This window comes from Dunckerocampus dactyliophorus, chromosome 6 (assembly GCF_027744805.1).
Source record: "Dunckerocampus dactyliophorus isolate RoL2022-P2 chromosome 6, RoL_Ddac_1.1, whole genome shotgun sequence".
In the NCBI taxonomy this organism is placed as follows: Eukaryota; Metazoa; Chordata; class Actinopteri; order Syngnathiformes; family Syngnathidae; genus Dunckerocampus; species Dunckerocampus dactyliophorus.
Genome location: NC_072824.1, coordinates 6,641,800 through 6,662,174, shown reverse-complemented (window position 1 = coordinate 6,662,174; position 20,375 = coordinate 6,641,800). Strand labels below are relative to the sequence as shown.

Below are 20,375 nucleotides of genomic sequence, written 5' to 3'. Positions count from 1 at the left end.
CTATGTGGCTTTTAATCGCTCTCTTAGCAAAAAAAGGTTCCCGATCCCTGGTTTAGGCCCTAGATGGACCAACTCAATATGAACCAAACACAAACAGTTAGCGGTGTTTGGTCCACAACATATCAGAAAAGAGGCAAAAATGTTGATCACTGTTTTCCAAAGTCTAAGCTGACGTCTGTGACTTTTGTTTAGCCTTAATGATAATATGATCGTAAGCACGGTGGCCTAGTGGTTAGCATGTTGGCCACATAGTCAGGAGATTGGGAAGTTCTGGGTTCAAACCTCTGTTTGGGCATCTTTGTGTGGGTGTTCTTCCCGTGCATGCTGGGTTTTCTCCGGGTACTCCGGTTTCCTCCCACATTACAAGAAAATGCATGTTAGATTAACTGGAGACTCTAAATTGTCCATAGGTAGTGTGAATGGTTGTTTTTCTATATGGCCTCTTGCCCAAAGTCAGCTGGGATAGGCTACAGCATAGCCCCACAACCCTAGTGGGGATAAGCGGCATACAAAATGGATGGATGAATAATCGTAATAATAATAAAACTCAACTCTGAACCCCCGACGTCACTTCCTGCCCGCCACCCATTCTTCTCCCCTACTAGCACTGGAACTTGTTGCGACACACTCGAGCACAAGTTGTATTTATTTCTTCAATGGCTTATTTTCTCTCATCATATCTACTACGTGGGATAATATGAGTGTAAGATATTATTTCATCTCTAGGGAGCTCTAATGAGAGCTCTAATGTTAAAAATGTATTTAGAAGATCGTAAAAAGTATGAAAGTATGACGACCAGTACGAAAGTATGAAAAAATATGGACTTTAGAAATGTCAAATTCGTAGGGACGCTGATGTCATTGCATCACTGCAGATTTTTTTTTAAACAGCAAAAATGGTAAGAATAGAGCAAAAGGCACAATGAAAACAGATATATATGACATATATATATATATAATTATGCAGTAAACTGATATGCGGTTCACTGTACATATGAGTGTACTTTATACTGCAGTACACTGTTGCTCCTGTTTGTCTTTGCTGCCACCTGCTGGACAAATGTGAAATGCAACAACCTCCTGGCTTTGTGTCATTGAGAGATAAATTATGACTACACTCTTTATTGATCATTTCACTCATGCATCTCCCAGTGAAGTCACAAAAGAGCAAACTCACTAGAATTTAATTTCAGTCTATATTTGTATTCAATAACGTGCATGCATACATTGATTATTATAGTATTGTAATATTTATCAGTCTTTATATACAGATAACATTTAGAAATGAATGGATTAAAATAAATGAAGAAAAGTAGTAAATAGAGTGAAGAATTAAGTGTGTCATCATCCTCTTCATCCTCATCATCATCCGGCGGGTGGGGCCAGGCTGTGAACAAGGTGGTGTTGGAGGTGGGGGGAGGCTGTGATGGTTTGTGACCGGGGTCTAGCTGTTTGAGGCCGGACTCCGCCTGCTCGCTGCCGCGGGCCAACCGCAGCAGCGACCCTGTAGAGGATGCAAGCAGCTGACATCTTGTCTTTTTGCGGTTTTGTCTCCGTGCACGTTGACGGCGCGGCCCTCGCTCGCTGCTGCAGGTCGTCGCTATGTGACGTCGCCTCCTGATTGTCTCCCAGCAATCGTGACCGAGAATGACGAGCAACGCTCAGGAAATGTCGCCCGATTTCGTGCTCATGCGTCTGGTCTCCGCGGCCGAGGAGGACCGCCTAGACGCGGAGAACGGTAACGTGCCGCCGGGGGGTGTCGTGGCCGGGTTGGGCAGGGAGGTGCTCGCTCATAGCGGCGTCAAAGCGGGCTTGGACTTCGGCCGAGACGCGGGCCTCGAGCATCCCAGCGGATGCCGGAACAAAGCCCCGGCGAGCGGCTGCGGCCCTGCTGCACCTGACACCGGACAGACTGACAGCCGAGCCCCGCTGTGTGCGTCTCCTCGGCCGCAAAGCCCCGCGGAGGCCCAGGGCTGCGAGTTTGGTCCAGGAATGCGGCCTCAGCTGCTGGTCTTCTCGGACCTCATGCGGAATGGGGACGGGATCTTTGAACTGGATCGCCTGAACCAGCAGAGGAATCCTCTAGCTTTGGACCAGAGCTCGGGGGCCGGTTGCTTTAACCCGGCTCTCAATAACAACACACTGAATGCTGCCGAAGTACAACAGCAGCAGCAGCAGCAGAACCTGCTGGACGGGACCTGGGTGGCACACACTCCGGTCTCGGTTTCCACGGAGCTGCAAGGACCTGCAGAACTCTGCCACCGGCACCGACTCCTCAGTAGCCCCCCCGAGTGGCCCTTGTTGTCAAGAGCCTCTGGCCCGCTGGCGGTCATCAGCCAGGACCGAGAGGGAGCCGTGCTGGAGCTGGCCCGGAGGTTTGGGGAGCTGGGGGTGGGAGCGGTACCAAAAATGCTGTTCAAAGCAGGTGAGCTCCCTCAATGCACGTGTCAGGGTGCACACGAACCCGGGCCAGGTGGCGTCGAACACGCGGATGACCCCGCCGTCACCAGCGACGCTCTGCTGGTTCTGGAAGGTCTTGGGAGCGAGGACGTGGCCGGCCTGGGCCTGGAGGAGGCACAGGATGAGGAGCGACGTCGTGAGTGTCTGCTGAGCAGGAAGAGAGACATCGTGGAGAAGATGTCCATCACTTGTTTACAAGCTGAGCTCAGCAGGCGGCCTGAAGTAGCAGTTGACCTAGACCGGCGCCAGGACTTCACTTCTCGCCAGGTCAACGAAGGACAGTCTCGAGTGGCCATCCCTGTTTCACACACACCGGTACAGAACTCACCTTGGGCCAATAGTCCTGACCAGAGCCAGGTATCCACTCCTCGCAGGAGGCCCGAGAGGTGCGCCAGTGCGCCAAGGACTCCCAGCGGAGCGGACAAGACTTTGAAAGTTCCAGGGAAGTCCAAGAAAGGCTCGTTAAAGGTCCGCCTCAGCAGACTGTTCCGAACCAAGAGCTGCAGCGGCTCCACCCACCTCTTAGACAAGAGACCCTCGGTGGCGTCCTCGGTGGTCTCTGCTGGGAGTCTGATGGACGTGCAGAGCGCCTCTGGACCTGCACTGGACTCTGACAGGTGAGCGGAGCGGAGCCAGCTGATACACATCTCAGCTTTGGCTGTTTGTTGTTTTGTGCCCTGGGATTGACTTAAAACTTTGACTCTTCTTTTCTGTCTTTTACATCCATCTGATGTCGTCCTTCAGCCTCAACCAGCCCAAACTGACCCGGGCCCACAGTGCCTTCTCCCCCGCCTCCCTCTCGGCTTTCACTGGTAAGACTTGACAAACTTTACAACATGAGTGTCCAGAAAATGAGTAGGAAGAAGCAGATCTTATTTAATCCAACCCCTTCATGTCTCAGTAGTTGGAGAGTTAGGGAGAGCTTCCACAGTAGCAAATAAATGAATAAAGGGGTAAAGGTTGACAGAAACATTGCGCTGTAATAAATACATGTAAGTGCAAGATAAATATAATAAACAATACCTTCATTAAATAATAAATGATTTATTTATATTATATACTAGTAACTAGGTTCCCAAAGTGGGGTATGCCAACTGTCATGGGGGTACATGCATAAAAATGAAAAACAATAAGCACCTAAAACTCACAATTACGAGTGCGCCTGAACGCCTCACAGAAACCAGAAGGTTGGCGGTTCGATCCTCGCTCACTCCACCCAGTCACTGTTGTTGTGTCTCTGGGCAAGACACTTCACCCACCTTGCCTCCAGTGCTGCCCACACTGGTCTATGAAGGCGAATGAATGTTTGGTGGTGGTCGGAGAGGCCGTCAGACTACCCCAGGGCAGCTGTGGCTACAGATGTCGATTTCCACCACCAGTGTGTGACAGAGGAGTGAATAATTGAATAATGGGCTCACTTCATTGTGAAGCTCTCTGAGTGCCTGGAAATACAGTACACTATATAAAATGTTACCCGTTATCGCTGCTTGTATGTACTTTAGTACTTTGCATGCTGCTTTATCGTGTTTGTTCAACTTTTCCTTTCAAATTGGTGTCAAATTAATATGCAGACTTAAATCATAGCGACTGCAAGTGGAGAAAAATGAAGCTCAAGTTCAACCCATTCAAGCAGAAGGATCCCATCATCCGGCTGAAATAAAAGATATGTAGGATGAATACTTGCTCGTGGAAATTTGACCGTTGACCAGTTTGGGAACCAGCGTACTAGTTTATTACATTTAAAAAATCAACATATGTATTTGTACATAGGGACACTCTGTATAATGAATTCAGGGCAACATTCATGTTCTTATCGATGTGAAAACTTAAGAAAATGAGAAAAATGACCTTCTAATGCAGAAACTACTACTTCTGCTTCTGCATCTTTATCTGGATCTGCGCCAAAAGGCCCCGCCCCTTCACAGAGTTGTGCAGGAATCGATAAGTAACTTACTGACAGTGTCGTCTTTGTGAGGTGTAATTATCCCCGTGTGTTTATTGCTGGCGTCGCATGACGGTGTTGTTGTTCAGGTTCAGGGTTGGTTTTTTTTTTTGTTTTTGTCACGACGAGCACATTTTGCCTTGCAGGTGAGACGGTGTCTCTGGTGGATGTGGACATCTCACGGCGAGGGACAAACACGCCGCACCCTCCTACGCCGCCACCTCCCCCGCGTCGAAGTCTCAGCCTTTTAGGTACTTCCTGTCTGTCTCTGCCGCTTGGTCCCCAGCAGGAGCATGTTGTAATGTTTGCATCCTCGTTGGTGAATGTCTTTTCAGACATTTTCAATGAGTAGCGCATGAATGCTTTAACTGTCAGTCTAATGTAGGATGGCGCGTCTTCTTCCAACATGCATTTGGACAAATTCAGATGTTTTTTGTGATGCGACTGTCGGAGGTTCTGAAGGGCAAGAGGCTCACGAAATATTTACTTGCATTTAATGCGAGTGGTTTGATTGGTCAGCTTCGTGGTGCGTTTCAGCCTTCTTTGGGTCAACAGCGCTTCATTCATGAAAAACTCGAACGAAGGCGACATTAAGTCACTCATACCAGTGCAAAAAGATTTCAAATCCTACAGAACAACATGACCCCCCCACAAAGAAACATGTCTACCACAACCTCAACGTTCTCTAACTAGCCAACAACGTCCAAAATGCAACTTCCTCTTTCCTTACCAAAGGTCTTGCGCAAGGGCGCCCAAACTATCTGTACCAAGGGCCGCATACTGAAAAATGCAAGAATGCGGGGGCCGCTTTGATACTTTACATTTTGTAAAGCAACCAATGTAGATATGCTGGGACGTTCAATATAATTAAAGAAAAAAACAGCCTCCATCTGAAGCTGTGTGTTATAGGTGACAAAGCGTATTGTTAATATGAATGTTTTCTCCTTACATTACACTTTTTTTTTTTCTGCATTAAAATTGTTTTTTTTTTTTTTTTACAAATACTTCAACTTTATTTCCGTGAATCTTTTTTCTCATAATATGACTTCATCCCAAAATATTTTCACTTTTTTCCCCCAACCTAATTGTACATTTATTTATGCGCTTGACTTTTTCTCATGATATTACAACTTTTGAAAAAATAACATCTAACTTTATGCTTCTAAAATCATTTTCTGTTACGACTTTATGGGTGTAAAATGCATAAGATTACCAGTTTTATCTGTTATATTTATAACTTTATTCTCCTAATATTTTGACGTTATTCTAGTAAGCATTACTGCTCTTCGCTTCCATTTTTACTGTTTTTTAAAAAAAAAAGTTTTCCTGTTATTTTAAGAATGTGCCGGGGTCCATTACCAACAGCTAGCTGGGGCCGCAAATGGCCCCTGGGCCGCACTTTGGACCCCCCTGGTCTTGCGTGATGTTTGTCCGGGTTTTTTTTCTAAAAAGATTGACAAGTCAGACTTTTGTTAGAAAGGAGAAGGAGAGGTCGTCCAATCAGAGCGTGGCGTTGTAAGAGCGCTTTCCTGCGTTCCTGAGTCATAAATATTTGAGGAGAAGTACGTGAATTATACACACTATGTGAAATGTAGCCGTTCTATGTGGTCATTTAATATTTTATAGCCTTTTGTTGACCTTTAAAATATGTTTTCTTACTTTGTTTTTTTGTGACCCCACAACCTACTCCACTGTTTTCAATCGTTTAAAAAACTATAAGAAGCTCCTCCCTCTTTTTACTTTTCCCCTCTCACTTCTCTGCCTTTATTTCCTCTGTCCTTCTCTCCTTCCTCCCTGCCTACCTTGCCTCATGACTTCCTGCCATCCTTCCCTTCCTTCTGTCCTTTCCTCACATCCCTCCTTCCTTGCATCCTTGCTGTCCTTCCTCCAGATGACATATCCGGTCCTCAGCCAGGGCCGTTCCTAGTGACTGTTATGGGGGCGTCCCTGCAGTCCCTCCCCTTACCACTACCCCCTCCCGCCCCTCCTTCCCACGGCACCATGCAGCACAGTCTCAGCCTCAACGGTAAGACACAGCGAGGTGCTCGTATGCGCGGATGGGGTCGGGCTGTGGTCTTGAAGCTACAGCAGCACGCTAAAAACCTTCATGCTGTGTCTATCTTGTCTCACTGTTCTTTAGACGCCTTCCTGCGAGCACTTCCTCATTCAAATCCATCGCAGGCCGACGCTCCGCCTACCGCCAGACAGGCCCCGCCCCCCATGCTGTGTGCGCTCCGCAGGTCTGAAGCTAGCAACTTCACGGCCAGCCTGAGAGAGCTGGAAAAGGTACGTGAAGGTCGACTCCACGTGAAGTTAGTCTGCTTCATTATGGTCATATGAACAGACTGAAAACAAGCCATGTGATCATTGTTTGCCTGCAGTGCGGCTGGTACTGGGGTCCCATGAACTGGGAAGATGCTGAGATGAAGCTGAAGGGGAAACCAGACGGATCTTTTCTGGTCCGAGACAGCTCTGACCCAAGATACATCCTCAGCCTCAGCTTTCGCTCACAGGGCGTCACGCACCACACGCGCATGGAACATTACCGAGGTGGGTAAGAACGTGTAACATGACCTTCTGTACTGAAGTTCAAACATGACGTTCTAACGTGGAGGTGAAGTTCTTTTGGACATGTACAACTGTGAAATGATTCATGAGACGTATTCCATTGTAACCTGCAGATCAAATTAAACCAAACCAAACCAAGTTCCAACAAAGTTCTAGCATGAAATTTTAACATCCAGTTGACGTTCTAACGTGAAGTTCAAACACAAAGTTCTAACATAGAAGTAAAGTTGTAAAGTCCTAACATGGAGGTGATATTTCTAACACAAAGTTCTAACACAAGGTTCTAACTTGGAGTTCAACTTCTAATTTTGAAGTGAAGTTCTAACACAAAGTTTTACAAGGGGGTGAGGTTTTTGCCGTAGGATGAAGTTCTAACGTGAACGTCAAATATAAAGTTCTAACACAAATTTTTGACGTAGAAGTGAAGTTCTAACACGCGGTTCTAACATACAAGTGAAGTTCTAACAAAGAAGTTCTTACACAATGCTCAAACATGAAGCGCTAACTCAAAGTTGTAAAGTAGAGGTGACGTTCTAACAAAATTTTAACGTAGAGATGGAGTTGTAGCACGAAGTTTTGACACGGGGTTCTAACACGGAGTTGAAGTTCAAATTAAGATTTCTCGTGTCTCGTGGGCACTAGGCCTGGGATGATAATAAATAAATAAACGAATGAAAATGAACTGGATCATTTTGCCGGCCTCAATATATTGCCATGTGTCTCGTCCCCCGCCTCCAAACAGGCAGGAGGAGGTTCACTCTGTGCATTGGTTGCAGCACCTTGGCACGTTTGTTCCATAGAACAACGGCACGAACGGAGTGAATCCTTTTGTCAGTCGTACAGTCTTGGTGGGTGGAGGCGGGGCCGCTTGCATACACACAGAGTGCAGAATAGTCCAGCATTATAGAAATGATGTTAGTAGATTGCAACATACTGTCATATTTTTTTATAGGTGATGTACTAACTTTACGTTTTTGCATAACTGTAAAGTGAAGTTCTAACATAAAGTTCTACCATGAAGTTCTGACATAGAAGGGAAGTTTTAGTTCTAACATGAAGATCTTACACAAATTCTAGAATGAAGTCCTAACTCAAAGTTCTAACATTAAGGTGAAGGTCTAGCATGAGGTTCTTATGCAGAGTTCTAACATGAAATTGTAACTCAAAGTTCTAACATAGAGGTGGAGTCCTAACATAAAGTTCTACCACAGAGTTTTAACACAATGCGCAGGTTCTACCAAGATGAAGTTCTGACATGACGTTCTGTGCATTGGGTCTCTTTGTCACATGGACAGCATCATTATCTTTGGCGTGAAGGTTCAAAGTTAACTTTATTACAGGAAGTCAAACGGGGTTGATCATAGCTTGCCATTTTAAAAAGATAAAAATGCATTTTGTTCAAAGAGCAGCGAAATGCCCCCGGGCACTGTCCAAGAGACACATTTCAAGCGTTTCCGCTGCCCCCTGCAGGCACCTTCAGCTTGTGGTGTCACCCCAAGTTTGAGGACCGCTGTCACTCGGTGGTGGAGTTCATCGAGCGAGCCATCATGCACTCCAAGAACGGCAAGTTCCTCTACTTCCTGCGCTCCAGAGTCCCAGGTAACTTACACTGTATACTGTTGTACATAGTACTACTGTATATACTAGGGGTGTCATGAGAACAGACCATACACAACATTGGGTGTACGAGAACGTGACGAAACAAGATTTTAACATTACTTGTACAATTAAAACAATATATGACAATATATTACAATCTACTCATTTTATTTTTACGACATTGCATTGCATTGCTCCTCACGAGGCGACACTCTTCTGCACTCTGTGTGTATGCTAGCGGCTCCGCCTTCTCCCACCTAGACAAAAATACTGTATGACTGACAAAGGGCGCACTCTGTTCATACCCTTGTTCTATAGAACAAACGTGCCAAGGTGCTGAAGCCAATGCACAGAGTGAACCCTCTTCCTGCCTGTCTGGAGGCGGGAGACGAGGAAAACAGACACGCGTGCACGTGGCAGTATATTGAGGCCGGCAAAATGATCCAGTTCATTTTCATTTATTATCGGCCCAGGCCTAGTGGCCAAGATCTCGCGAGATCTTGTGACACAAGCTCTTGTGACACCCCCCGTATACACTGTGCTGTATGTAGGTCAACATGAAATATGAATGTGTCTGAAAGACAAGGAATGACTTCTGTCCTCTGCGCGCACGTAACGTGATGCGTGTCTGCTGACACTTTATCACAATCTATGTCATCCAATGCAAACATTCAGCCTGTACACCTTTGGATTGACACTGTCAGCGATTCATTCGAGATTCATTCATTCATCCGCAATGTACTGTGTACTGTGTCATACTGACATCTGTTTCTAATATTCTGACCCTCTCCTGTAGCTAAATACTCCTCCTCCTTATTGTGTTCTTAATTCCAGGACTTCCTCCCACGCCGGTGCAGCTGCTCTATCCCGTTTCGCGCTTCAGCAACGTCAAGTCGCTGCAGCACCTCTGCAGGTTCTGCATCCGACAAATTGTCCGCATCGATCACATCCAGGAGCTTCCACTGCCCAGGTGCTTCCTCATTAGCATGCTCATCTGCTACTTACAGTATACTCTTTTTAAGAATTATAAGTGTAATGTGCATGCCAGGCCAGTAGGTGGCAATGTGCCTTTGTAGACAAAACTCTGTCACTGCGCGACTCGTACCGGAAACGCGAACAGCTGACTTAGGGCGAGAGGCGGGGTCACTCGGGGTATTTAGAGTATTTAGAGTTTTTGGAATGTGAGCGGAAACCAGAGTGCCTGGAGAAAACCCACGCACGCGTGCACGGGAGAACATGCAAACTCCATATGGAGCTTCAAACCCAGATCTTCTAGCTCTCCAGACTGTGTGGCCGACATGCTAACCACAAGGCTACCATGCAGCCCTGTGCTATATATTATTTTTTAAATGTATGAACATAAATGGTCAGGAACCATACTTCATATATGGAATATATTGGGGGGGTTATTTTCTTACCTTACTGACTCTTATTTAAAGGCTTGGCTAGCATGCGGATGTTTCTATTGTCTTTCGTTCACCAAGCGTGACTCTACGGAAAAACGTATGCAATGCACGCAGCACAGGCGCAGATGTGACGTATAATGTATAATGTATAATGTATAATGTACATGGATAAATACAATAAAACATATAAAACAACACATAAAATTAAGTGATATCCGAATATAAACAACTAGGGCTGCAACTAATGATTATTTTAATAACCAATTAATTGGTTGATTCTTTTTTTGATGAATTGATGAATCAGATTTTTAACAAACACGTTTTTAGTTTCCGCCTCTTTATTCAGAATTAGAAGATTTGTATTTGTATTATTTTCAGCGGGGAAAAGTCGTGTGTAAGTCCTGTTACTGTTGTAACACATTAGTGGTGTAGTGAACACAAAAATAACAACACTGTGTGTCCACCATTGTTTTGTCTGTCAATGGACTGAAAAGCAGTCGCGTGGTGATGTGTCCTCTGTGTGCAGGCCGCTGATCTCCTACCTAAGTAAGTTTTATTACTACGACCCCGAGGAAGAGATGTACCTGTCAATCAAAAGCATCCGGGCGGCGTTGAACCCAGAGCGGGAGGCGGAGTCTGAGACGTGATCCTGCCTCCTGTGAGTACCGTCGTGTTGATTTTGAAGGTTCTCACTCACAATGTGTAGGTGTAAGACTTTTATTGTGACTCCCCAGGATTGAGTGCGCTGGTCTTGCAGTCAGTCCCTGGAAGGAGGTCCTGCTTCCTGGTCCAGCTGTCTTCTTGTTCGGACTGTTGAGCAGCAGTAAGCGGTGTTGCTGCTGCTGCTGCTGCTGGGCTGGGGACAGCCACAATGAAAGACGCCAGCAGACACTAACTGACTTTCCAGCTCGGTCTGAGGCTCATCCACTGGATTTCAACTGGTTTGTTTGCGCCGCCGTCCTTTCCGCCTTTTCCCTCTGTCTCATTTTTTTGTGTCCAAATGAGACGGTTGAAGATGCTCTCAGGGCAGATATACACACTCACATCATCATGGTGGACCATTGCAACATTTAGTTTTGTGCTTTATTGTCTCTTCAGTTATGGAATATTAATAAAATGTGCGATAGATATATTACATTTCATCCATCAGTATATGACATCATTTCATATGCACTCAGACCACTTCATTAGGTACACCCTCTCATGCTATTCAATGCCAAAATGTTCCCGTTATAAAGATAATAGTGTTTACTTTTGATTAAACATTATTTATACACAGCTCTCTGACAGTGATTATCTTTGGAAGGGCAGGTGTGGGATCGCATGAGATGGTGTACCTAATAAAGTGGCCTAAATAGTTCAGTGTGCTTGCAAAAATGTTTTGAATCAATATTAAAAATGAGAGGTTTAGTTTCTCTTGTGTCCAACATGCTTGATTGACTTTATATTTCATGCAGTCATTCGTGATGAATTCCAAGTTTTGGTTGACTTTTGAGGCACATTTTCCTAGAATGTCTTGTTTGATTGCTATTAAGAGGTTCCCCTGCGTGTTTCTAAATCTTATTATTGTTTTGATGTCAGGAGAAGGCAGCATTCACCAAAGACAAATGATTTAATGCAACAGCCATCATAGCGGTTGTGAAGTTATTACTGAGTTGTTATTGATGTGTAAGAGTTTCCCATCATGCCTTGCTCCACGGTGTGTGTATCTGCCATGACTGACCTCTGGCTGTCCAAATGTCCTTGCTCAATTTCACATGTTCGCTGCTGTTTTTTTTAAATAAAGACAAAAATAAACTTTGACCTGTGGTTTGGTTTTATTTGATCATCCCATCTTACATCCTAATACGCAAGAAAGCGAAAATTCAGTCCAGTTGTGCAACCTAGTGGTGAATTTCCTGAATTACAGTTTTATCATTTCATTGAACGTCTGTGCTGTCAGTCTCGCGTGAGGGTACCGCCCCTCAATCTCGCATTGGACGTTTGGTACGTCAGTCAAACTGTTTTCCTTCTGTAATAGGCCGAATGGCGAGTGCGGGCAATGGTCTTAAAAACGCCCTCTTAGAGCAATACTTCGAAATTCTATTGGTGGAGCTGTCATCATCGATTGACGTAGACAAATACAGTATCACGATTGGTTGTGTTTATTTTCAATCACCAAGACATCTCAAACCAATTGGTAGCGATGGCCGTCAATCAACTGTGCCTTGTACGTGCATTGGTGCAGACCGGCGGGCGGATACCTCCAGGGGCTCGATGTTCGAGGCTCACGGACAGCGAATGTCGTCATGAGCGGTGGGTAGGAATTAAAACATTGATGTTTATATTGCATTCTGCTAGGTAAAACATCACATTTTTGTGGCGTGGAAACACACGGAATGATTTGGTGGTAAGAGGACGGCAGTGATAGGCGGGCTCGGGCAGCTGTGTGAAGGAAAAAACGTCGCACTTCCGGAAGAGGCTTTCCTTTTTCTGCGAGGCTATCAAAGAGTTGAACTCGCTCAGCACTAACAACATCATGCTAGCCGCTCTTCATTCACTTCTACTCCTAATGTAAGACAAACATCTCCTCGCCTTGGTCAATATCAACCACAAAGTTGTATACATTCAGCCGTAACGGTCTCCGCGGGCTTGTTTCCCCATTTAAAACTAAGCTGCACAGCAGTAAATCAGCTTAGGCTAGCCGCTGTGCTAGTGCTAACCTTAGCACAAACAAACCAGCTGGAGTACGGATAGCGGCCAGCTTGTTTGTTCTCCCTCAGCATCACTGACGGACTCAGCAGTTGTTTCAATCAATGCTGCTCACCTTTCATCTCAGTGGATCTTACCAAAAACACCCCTCACTCTTGAGCGTTTTTTTCATGTTTCCAGTCTTACCGAAGCCACTATCTTGGAGCCAGGTCATTTTACCTGTATCACTGTCATTGTTATTATTTTGTATTTGAATGTATTACACACCTTTTGCCTGTTGACTTTTGGCCAACAGCTGTGTTATTAATTTATTAGGAACGCCAGCACAATCAAATAACATCCAATACAAAAGTTCAAGCAAACATTCTGACTGTCACAACATAAGAAACACTTCTCAGGATGCTACAATACAGTAGCAATCCAAAGGGAGCATTAGTATTTTTGCAAACCACATTTCCAGCTCTTATTGGATTGTTGAAGATGTTTTGTTTGTTTACATCATGTTTTCAGTGATAGTGTGTGTTATGATTCATCTGCTATTTCCCCAGTCTTTAAAAGATTTAGGAAAGTTAGTGAAAGACACTCAGGTCTGCTGATGTCGCAACTGCTTCTTGTTTTTGACCTTGTGTGGTCTTCTAGTTTCATTTAAATTAGCTTTGCATCTTGTTGTCATCAATCATGTTGTATCCGTCACGTGTGTGTAAAATAGTCAGCCCGGTTTCAGTTTGGTCGGCTGTGTGTTCCAGAATCAAAGGACAATATGGCCACCGTCGTTGCTGTCAGCCCCAGTGAATATCTTCAGCCTACCACTGCCACGACCGCACAGGTGAGTTACAACCACATATTGTTTGTGTTAATTGTTTAATTAATTAATCATTGTTTTGTTTAATGTCTATACGATCATAGACGGTAGTAAACTACAGGGGAACCGCTCAGGTCCAATGCAACACAACATAAATTATCTGTTCCAGCTTCAAACCGTTGCTATTGTTAAAGTTGAGACACCTTCATGTCTCCTGTTGGATTTGAAGTTAATAATGGAATTCATTTAAATATGTGTGTATAGGACAGTCAGCCGTCTCCTCTGGCCCTGCTGGCTGCCACCTGTAGTAAGATCGGACCTCCTGCTGCTCAAGCCCCTGTCAGCACCCCACCATCAGGACCGCAGCCTCGCCGCCTCCTGCCCATCAAACCGGCGCCCATCGCACCCGCCCCTCCTAAAAATCTGAGTTTCTTACAAGCCAAAGGCAATGTGATCCAGCTCCCCACAGGCCTGGGCGCCACGACCCCCGGCAGCCCGATCGTGCTCACCATCCAGCAGAGCCCGGCACACCCCAGCCCCCAGGCTCCCGCTAACATCCAATACCAGGTGATGCCACAGATCCAGGGCGCTCCGACCATCCAGGTGATGCCGCAGGGGGGCCAGATCCAGCTCATACCAGGTACCAATCAGGCTATCATCACCACCCCCATGTCCGTACCAGCCCCAGCGGCCACCGCCCCCGCCACCACCCCTGTCCCAGCGCAGAAAACTGTGGCCATCAAGCCCTCTCCCAAAGTAAAGAAGTCAAACGCCGCCATCACTTCCGCTAATGTGGTGCAGCTGCCAGGTGGACTCGCGCTGCCCGTCAACGTGGCTACAGGAGAGGTGGGCGGGGCTCAGATCGTAACCGAGACAGCGGCAGCCCCCCCTGCTGCGGGAAAGGCACGACGAGGGAGGAAGAAGAAAGTGGTGCTGGCTGCTCAAGCTCCGCCTTCAGCTCCTCCCCCGCCTCTGCCGCAAGCTCCCTCTCCGCCCCCGGATCAGATGGAGACCATCCTGATAGACACTGGAGACAACATCATTCAGGTGCAGCAACACGCTAAAACTAAGGCTCTTCCCTCCCTTTGAGTTCTGTCTCACCAGTAGAAGTGGTGACTGATGGATGACCTGTGGGTGTGTGTACGCACAGGCGGGAAACAACCTGCTGATCCTGCAGAGTCCTGGCCAGCCAGCTGTGGTCCAGCAGGTGCAGCTGGTGCCGCCCAAACAGGATTCTCAGGTGGTCCAGATCCCCCAGCAGGCTCTGAAAGTGGTTCAAGCGGCCTCTGCCTCGCTGCCGCAGGTCCCGCAGAGACAGTCGTCGGCCTCCTCTGGTCTGCAGGTGGCGTCACAAGAGGCCGCACCAACACAGGTTTTCAGGCAGACCGTCTATCCTCCTCTTTGCTTGTTAGCCTGCCATGTTTGCGAGCCGTCCTACCCGTATTGAGTTACCCGTATTTGCCTTTGCTAAAATGTTGTTTTGACATAAAATGTTGCCTTTTGTCAGATTCTCTTCAAGACAGGGGCAGGCGAGTGGCGGTCTGTCCAACTCCAGGATGCGGTTTCCACGGCAACAACCCCTACCACTCCCGTAACCACTGCCGCCCCCACCTTGCCGGTCGCTGGCACCAAGAGGACACAGACGGGGGTGCGAAGGGAGCGGACTCTGGCGAAGATTGCGCCCGCGGGGGGAATGATGTCGTTGAATACGTCGCAGATGTCCTCGGCGGCGCAGGCAGTGCAGACCATCAGCATCAATGGCGTCCAAGTTCAGGGAGTTCCTGTAACCATCACTAATGCAGGAGGTGAGGAAATGCTCAGCCTTCAAAATAAAAGTCATGGTGTACACAGTGACTCCTCTCACGTTGTTGTGTGTGTGTTTGTCAGGCCAGCAGCACCTGACGGTACAGACCATGCAGGGCGGAGGCCTCCAGCTGGCGGCGGCGCAGGGCCAGTCCACTATCCACATGGATCAGACACTCACACTGGAGCTACCCAGCCACGCGGGTGAGAGGAAGCGACGCATGGCGTGCACCTGCCCTAACTGTAAAGACCTAGACAAGAGGTGAGCGTTTGTCTTTTCAGAGGACCTTGTTTAGTAATCGTGGTAATCGAGTCAGTGTGAGGATGTTGAGTAGTAAGGGAGGATTAAGTCCACTGTCTAGAGTCCTCCATTCACCTTTGTAGTTATTGATCTTTTTCCACTTATGGCTTTCATCAGGCCTGTTATTGGCTAGAATGGCCTTTTGCTTTGGCAGGCAATTGACGGCGGCTGGCGAAAGTGTTTTCATGTGGATAGAGTGGACAAAATATGTATTTAAAATTACACTTGTACATGAACGCTTTTACCTTTGACACTTTGTTCCATGATTACATCAGCCTTCTCAGCACAACTTGATGTCACCTGTAATCGACACGCTCTGTCCTTCTCTACATGCAGGCCGGGCGACGTGGGAAAGAGGAAGCACATCTGTCACGTTCCCGGCTGCGAAAAGACGTTCCGGAAAACGTCACTCCTTCGTGCGCACGTCCGTCTGCACACGGGAGAGCGGCCCTTTGTTTGCAACTGGGTGTTCTGCGGGAAGCGTTTCACGCGCAGCGACGAGCTGCAGCGGCACGCCCGGACGCACACGGGTATGACGCACCTGTGCTGCTTTTGGTGAGAGCAGGTTTTTTTCATGCTTGTGTGCTTGTGTGTTTGCAGGAGACAAACGCTTTGAGTGCTCTCAGTGTCAGAAACGCTTCATGAGGAGCGACCACCTGACAAAGCATTACAAGACTCACATAAACACCAAGAACCTGTGAGAAGACTCCAGACTGAATGCAGACAAACTCACCAGCTCAACACTGAGGTGGAGTTTGTGACTTGTCCCATAATGGGACACTCCCCCACCCTCCCACAAATCCCCACTGGGACTCTGTGTAGCATGATAAGAAACAAAATCCCTCCCGGTGAATATGAGAGGATCCATGTAACTTTGCTCTACTCAATACTGACTGAGTGCAGATGCTCCGCTGCTGCTGCTGCTTATTTATGAACCCTTGTGAGCAAAGATGGTACACAGCAACAACTCCACTCCAAGTTCCCTCCATTCCATCACAGTAGGGTTTTGAGGTGGAGAACAAACTAGCCCACACGAGTTATGTCCTCTGCTTGGTTTTAAAGCTGCTTGTGTCTGCAGGTGGAAGACCTCGACACCACATGTTTTTAACTGTTATTTTAAAGCATCTGCATACAGCGACTTCATACATACCAAGCCAGGCCAAACCATTCCGCTCCTCCTTGGAGAAGCCCTGGTGAAGTCCTGGTGTTCCCAAGCCAAGTCCTCCAGCATGTGTCCAAAGCATAGAACAGCCCCCCCTCGAAAGTGAACTCGTGACCTGAAATGATACCTGTACCAGATATGAAAAAGGCACCTGAGCTCCTTCACTTGTGTCTGTGGCTCACAGAGGTACACTCATCTTCTGTCCAGAGAAATTGGTGCATTCTGTGGCGTTGATCGCAGTAACAAAGGTGGCAGCAGCACATTGTTGGGGCGAGAACATCCTGTTTGGTGCCTTAAAAGCTGCCTATCATTAGTGAAGACCTGCTGCATTGTCATGGTGATTGCGTGTAGACTCGCAAGGGGAACCATGGGGCAGTATGTTATTGGGAATGAGTGCAGACATGAGAGGGGTGCCATTATTGAAACTTAACAAAACTCTATGGAGGACTGCTGTGCTTGTGAAAACATCTACACATGTGGAGGAGGAATTGGAAAAGCTGCTGTTTATAACCTGAAACAAAGATTTAGGAAATAACGGAGAACGTATCTTTCCCTCTTTTGCGGGACAAGGCGTGGTGTGTTAATCCTCTTCGGTGGTTTGACTGGTACTCAAACATGTTTTAAAATACCAGTCAGATTCCTTTGGCCTCGTTGAAGATGATTTGACAGCGGGTAAGTTAAATATTGAACACATCTCCATTTTTCTTACAAAATATATTTTCAAAGGTCCTGTTGACATTAAATTTGCACCAGATGTCGGAAACAAGTACAGTAGATCACCCACTATTTCTGGGGTTACATTTGAGACCACTGGGGAAGAGAAAACAAAAAACAAGGTTAATTGAGAAGTCCATAATAATGTATATTTTTGACACGCGGCTTGCTTCGCCCCCTCCAAATCCTCCTGTTAGCGTGAAGGTCTCTGATTTCAGATCAACATTTGTAATAAAAGTGCCTCTTGTAATTATTAATTAGATTCAGCTCCAGAACTTTCCCCTTCTCTCTTCAGATTATAAATTGAAGTGACTCAAGGAAAATGTATTGAAGACACAAAGAGTGGTGCAAAAAAGCATGGAATGCTAAAACACCATCTGAAATGAATCCATAATTCCAAAGCCATCCTGCCCCTCGTTAGTTTAAATCATATCAGTTGATTCAGTCCCAACTGATTGCTTACAAAAAGGTGTCTCCTTACCAAAGTGTCGCACAAGACACATCTCAAAACTTTAGCGGACTTATTGTTGTAAAACATACTGATAGTTTGGTTACAGAAGGTTATCTAAACTTGTGAATGTTCCAATGAGCAGTGTGGGGGGCCGTTGTCCGGAAGTGGAAAGGATGAACCGAACATGACCAGGATTTTTGACGGTAGTGACAACCATTATTATTGTTAGTGCTGACAAAAATGGTGTTCAATAATTATTTTACCCACCGGGTATCCTACATGTTGCCAGTATTCGCCTGTACATTGTTGCTGTACAGCCAGACATTTAACCACTTCAAACTGCTTCTGTGAGCTGCAAGAAGTCTCTGTTTACCTCTGTGTTTCAGTGTTGTATCATTTAAACAGACATGCTTTTACTGGTGCGCATAAGCTATCAGGAGGCATGCAAACATTTACAAACATAAATCCTAATATCTGTTGATTTGTTGTGACAATCACAATACAGGACGCAAAGCAGGCCTGTGGTCACTTGCTATTTGATAGCTTTAATTCCACATGAAGTCCAACGAGCGCTTGCTGATGTGCCCAAAGAGTCACAATGACTTCACATCTCCCATCAAAAAAGCACTTTGCTTCTCAATGTGCTAGATGGCACAAGGTGTGGGAGGGAGAGGTGGAGCCTGCTCATATTTATGTTTGTATACTTCCTGTTGTATTTGCAGTGTACTCAATGTAGGACATGCTGCCGTGCTGTGCTTGGCCTGAAGGAAAAGGACATTGTACAGTGTGTATGGATTCAAATATAATGTGACATTGTATAGCTTCATTCCTGCTCTAGATGGTTTTCTATTGAATGAAAGATGCCTTAGACAGCTGCACCCACTATTTAAATTGTTTCTGATTTTTGTGTTCTTAACTTATGTTACATGCTGATGTGATGTGCACTAATGAAACCACCCCAATGTGTACATTGATTATTATAATAACTAAATGTAAACGACCCCCCCTTCCCCTTTGGTTTCTTGGTTGCTGTGAATTGATTGTTTCTCCTTTTACGTCAAACAATGTCCCGCTGCCAATTGTGTATTTCAAGAGAACCCGGAAAACCAGCAGCTAATTTTATACAGTGTATAAAGGTGCTACTTTTCTACAAGCAGCCCACAAATAAACAACTCAAACTACAAGTAGTTTGCCACCATGTCTTTATTTAGAGATGGTTATAGCAGGGGTGTGCAGTCAGGGCCATCAAGGCCTCCTCTGCTTGCCTAAACACTATCAAAAGCACTGACCTACAGTATATTTACATCTTGGATTCTAGTATTTGGTCCATGAAATTGTATTCATTTATTCACAACAGTCCGTTATCTTCATTTTGTAGCGTGTCTCTTGGACTGCTTCCAGTTGTGTACGTGTTTGTTTTGTTTAGTTTTTTTTGTTCAATCAGATTTTAGCTTCTATGTATTGTCATATTTAATCTGCCCAGGGTCTTCAGAATCAGGAGTGCTGGCCCATGTCACTTAAACACTATTAACAGTTTGAAGTTAAAGGGGTACCTAGGTGTCTTGCTTTATCAATAATGTCATTTTGTAAGCAGTTGCATTGTTAAGTGGCATTGAATCGATTGCAAATGGACTGTTCAGGTTGTCTTGGAAGATGTTTCGCCTCTCATCTGAGCAGGCTTCATTAGTTCATGCTCAAAGACGAGGTGGGACAGCTCTAGTTCGAGAACTTGGTGGTCCAGAGAGGAATGGTTTTGCTCTTATGTGGTGGAAAATGATGGTCATGGGATACAATGGAGTGGGGCCTCTGCCCGCCAACATTGGTCGTTTGGGTGGTGTCACCTTCATTAGCATTCCATTCAGATGTAATGATGGTCATGGACCCACCTGAAAACCAAGGTGGCTCTGTCTTGTTTATTTGTTACAGTCTAAATGGTGGAGTCTTTTAGGAAGGGATGAAAGAACAGCATTATATGTGGGAGAAAGGTGGTGTCACAGACCTCCAACTCTGTTCAGAGATGTCTTCTCGACCTCAAAGTAGATGGATTCCATAAAGCTGTTCTGCAGAAATGGAGGTGGATCAAGCCTTGACAGTTGCCTCAAGTTCTGGAGTACTTACTACCTCCTCTGTCTGCATAAACGCAGCGTTTGGAACACACTACGGTACTCGTAAGCACCAGTTGAACAGTATTGAACTGGAGAAAGTAATTTGTTGCTACAAAATGGCAATTAACAATGGAAGACAGACAGACCATCTTAACACCTAAATATGTAGGTTTTTCCTCCAGAGAAATTGGAGTGTTCTAAAACTTTTGACCGGTCGTGTAGGATTTAATTACATCATTTAATTGCATCATTTATGTAATTATGTTATCAATTATTTTTGCCTTCTCAATATACTTCTTATCTCAAACTTGATTCAAGGCAGGGGTGTCCAAAGTATGGCTTGTGGTCCATCCGTTTTTAAATTGGCCCTT

At 45.8% G+C, this 20,375-nt stretch overlaps 2 protein-coding genes across 4 annotated transcripts; both read left to right on the top strand.

Moving 5' to 3' along the window:
- Positions 1 to 1,381: 1,381 nt before the first annotated feature.
- On the top strand, positions 1,382 to 11,760 carry socs7 (suppressor of cytokine signaling 7). Of its 2 annotated transcripts, XM_054780306.1 has the most exons (10): positions 1,382 to 3,077; positions 3,205 to 3,272; positions 4,549 to 4,653; positions 6,294 to 6,428; positions 6,543 to 6,688; positions 6,784 to 6,952; positions 8,441 to 8,569; positions 9,404 to 9,539; positions 10,502 to 10,633; positions 10,710 to 11,760. In XM_054780306.1, the coding sequence occupies exons 1-9, from the start codon at positions 1,648 to 1,650 to the stop codon at positions 10,620 to 10,622; spliced, it is 2,439 nt and encodes an 812-aa protein (XP_054636281.1). In that variant the 5' UTR covers positions 1,382 to 1,647; the 3' UTR covers positions 10,623 to 10,633; positions 10,710 to 11,760. The 2 variants fall into 2 exon arrangements, with proteins under 2 accessions (XP_054636281.1, XP_054636282.1); XM_054780307.1 differs by lacking the exon at positions 6,294 to 6,428.
- A 458-nt stretch (positions 11,761 to 12,218) lies between these two features.
- On the top strand, positions 12,219 to 19,072 carry sp2 (sp2 transcription factor). Of its 2 annotated transcripts, none has more exons than XM_054778861.1 (8): positions 12,219 to 12,270; positions 13,413 to 13,492; positions 13,733 to 14,515; positions 14,619 to 14,840; positions 14,976 to 15,273; positions 15,356 to 15,533; positions 15,909 to 16,102; positions 16,173 to 19,072. In XM_054778861.1, the coding sequence occupies exons 1-8, from the start codon at positions 12,264 to 12,266 to the stop codon at positions 16,271 to 16,273; spliced, it is 1,863 nt and encodes a 620-aa protein (XP_054634836.1). In that variant the 5' UTR covers positions 12,219 to 12,263; the 3' UTR covers positions 16,274 to 19,072. The 2 variants fall into 2 exon arrangements, with proteins under 2 accessions (XP_054634836.1, XP_054634837.1); XM_054778862.1 differs by lacking the exon at positions 12,219 to 12,270 and adding an exon at positions 12,278 to 12,528.
- Positions 19,073 to 20,375: the final 1,303 nt, after the last annotated feature.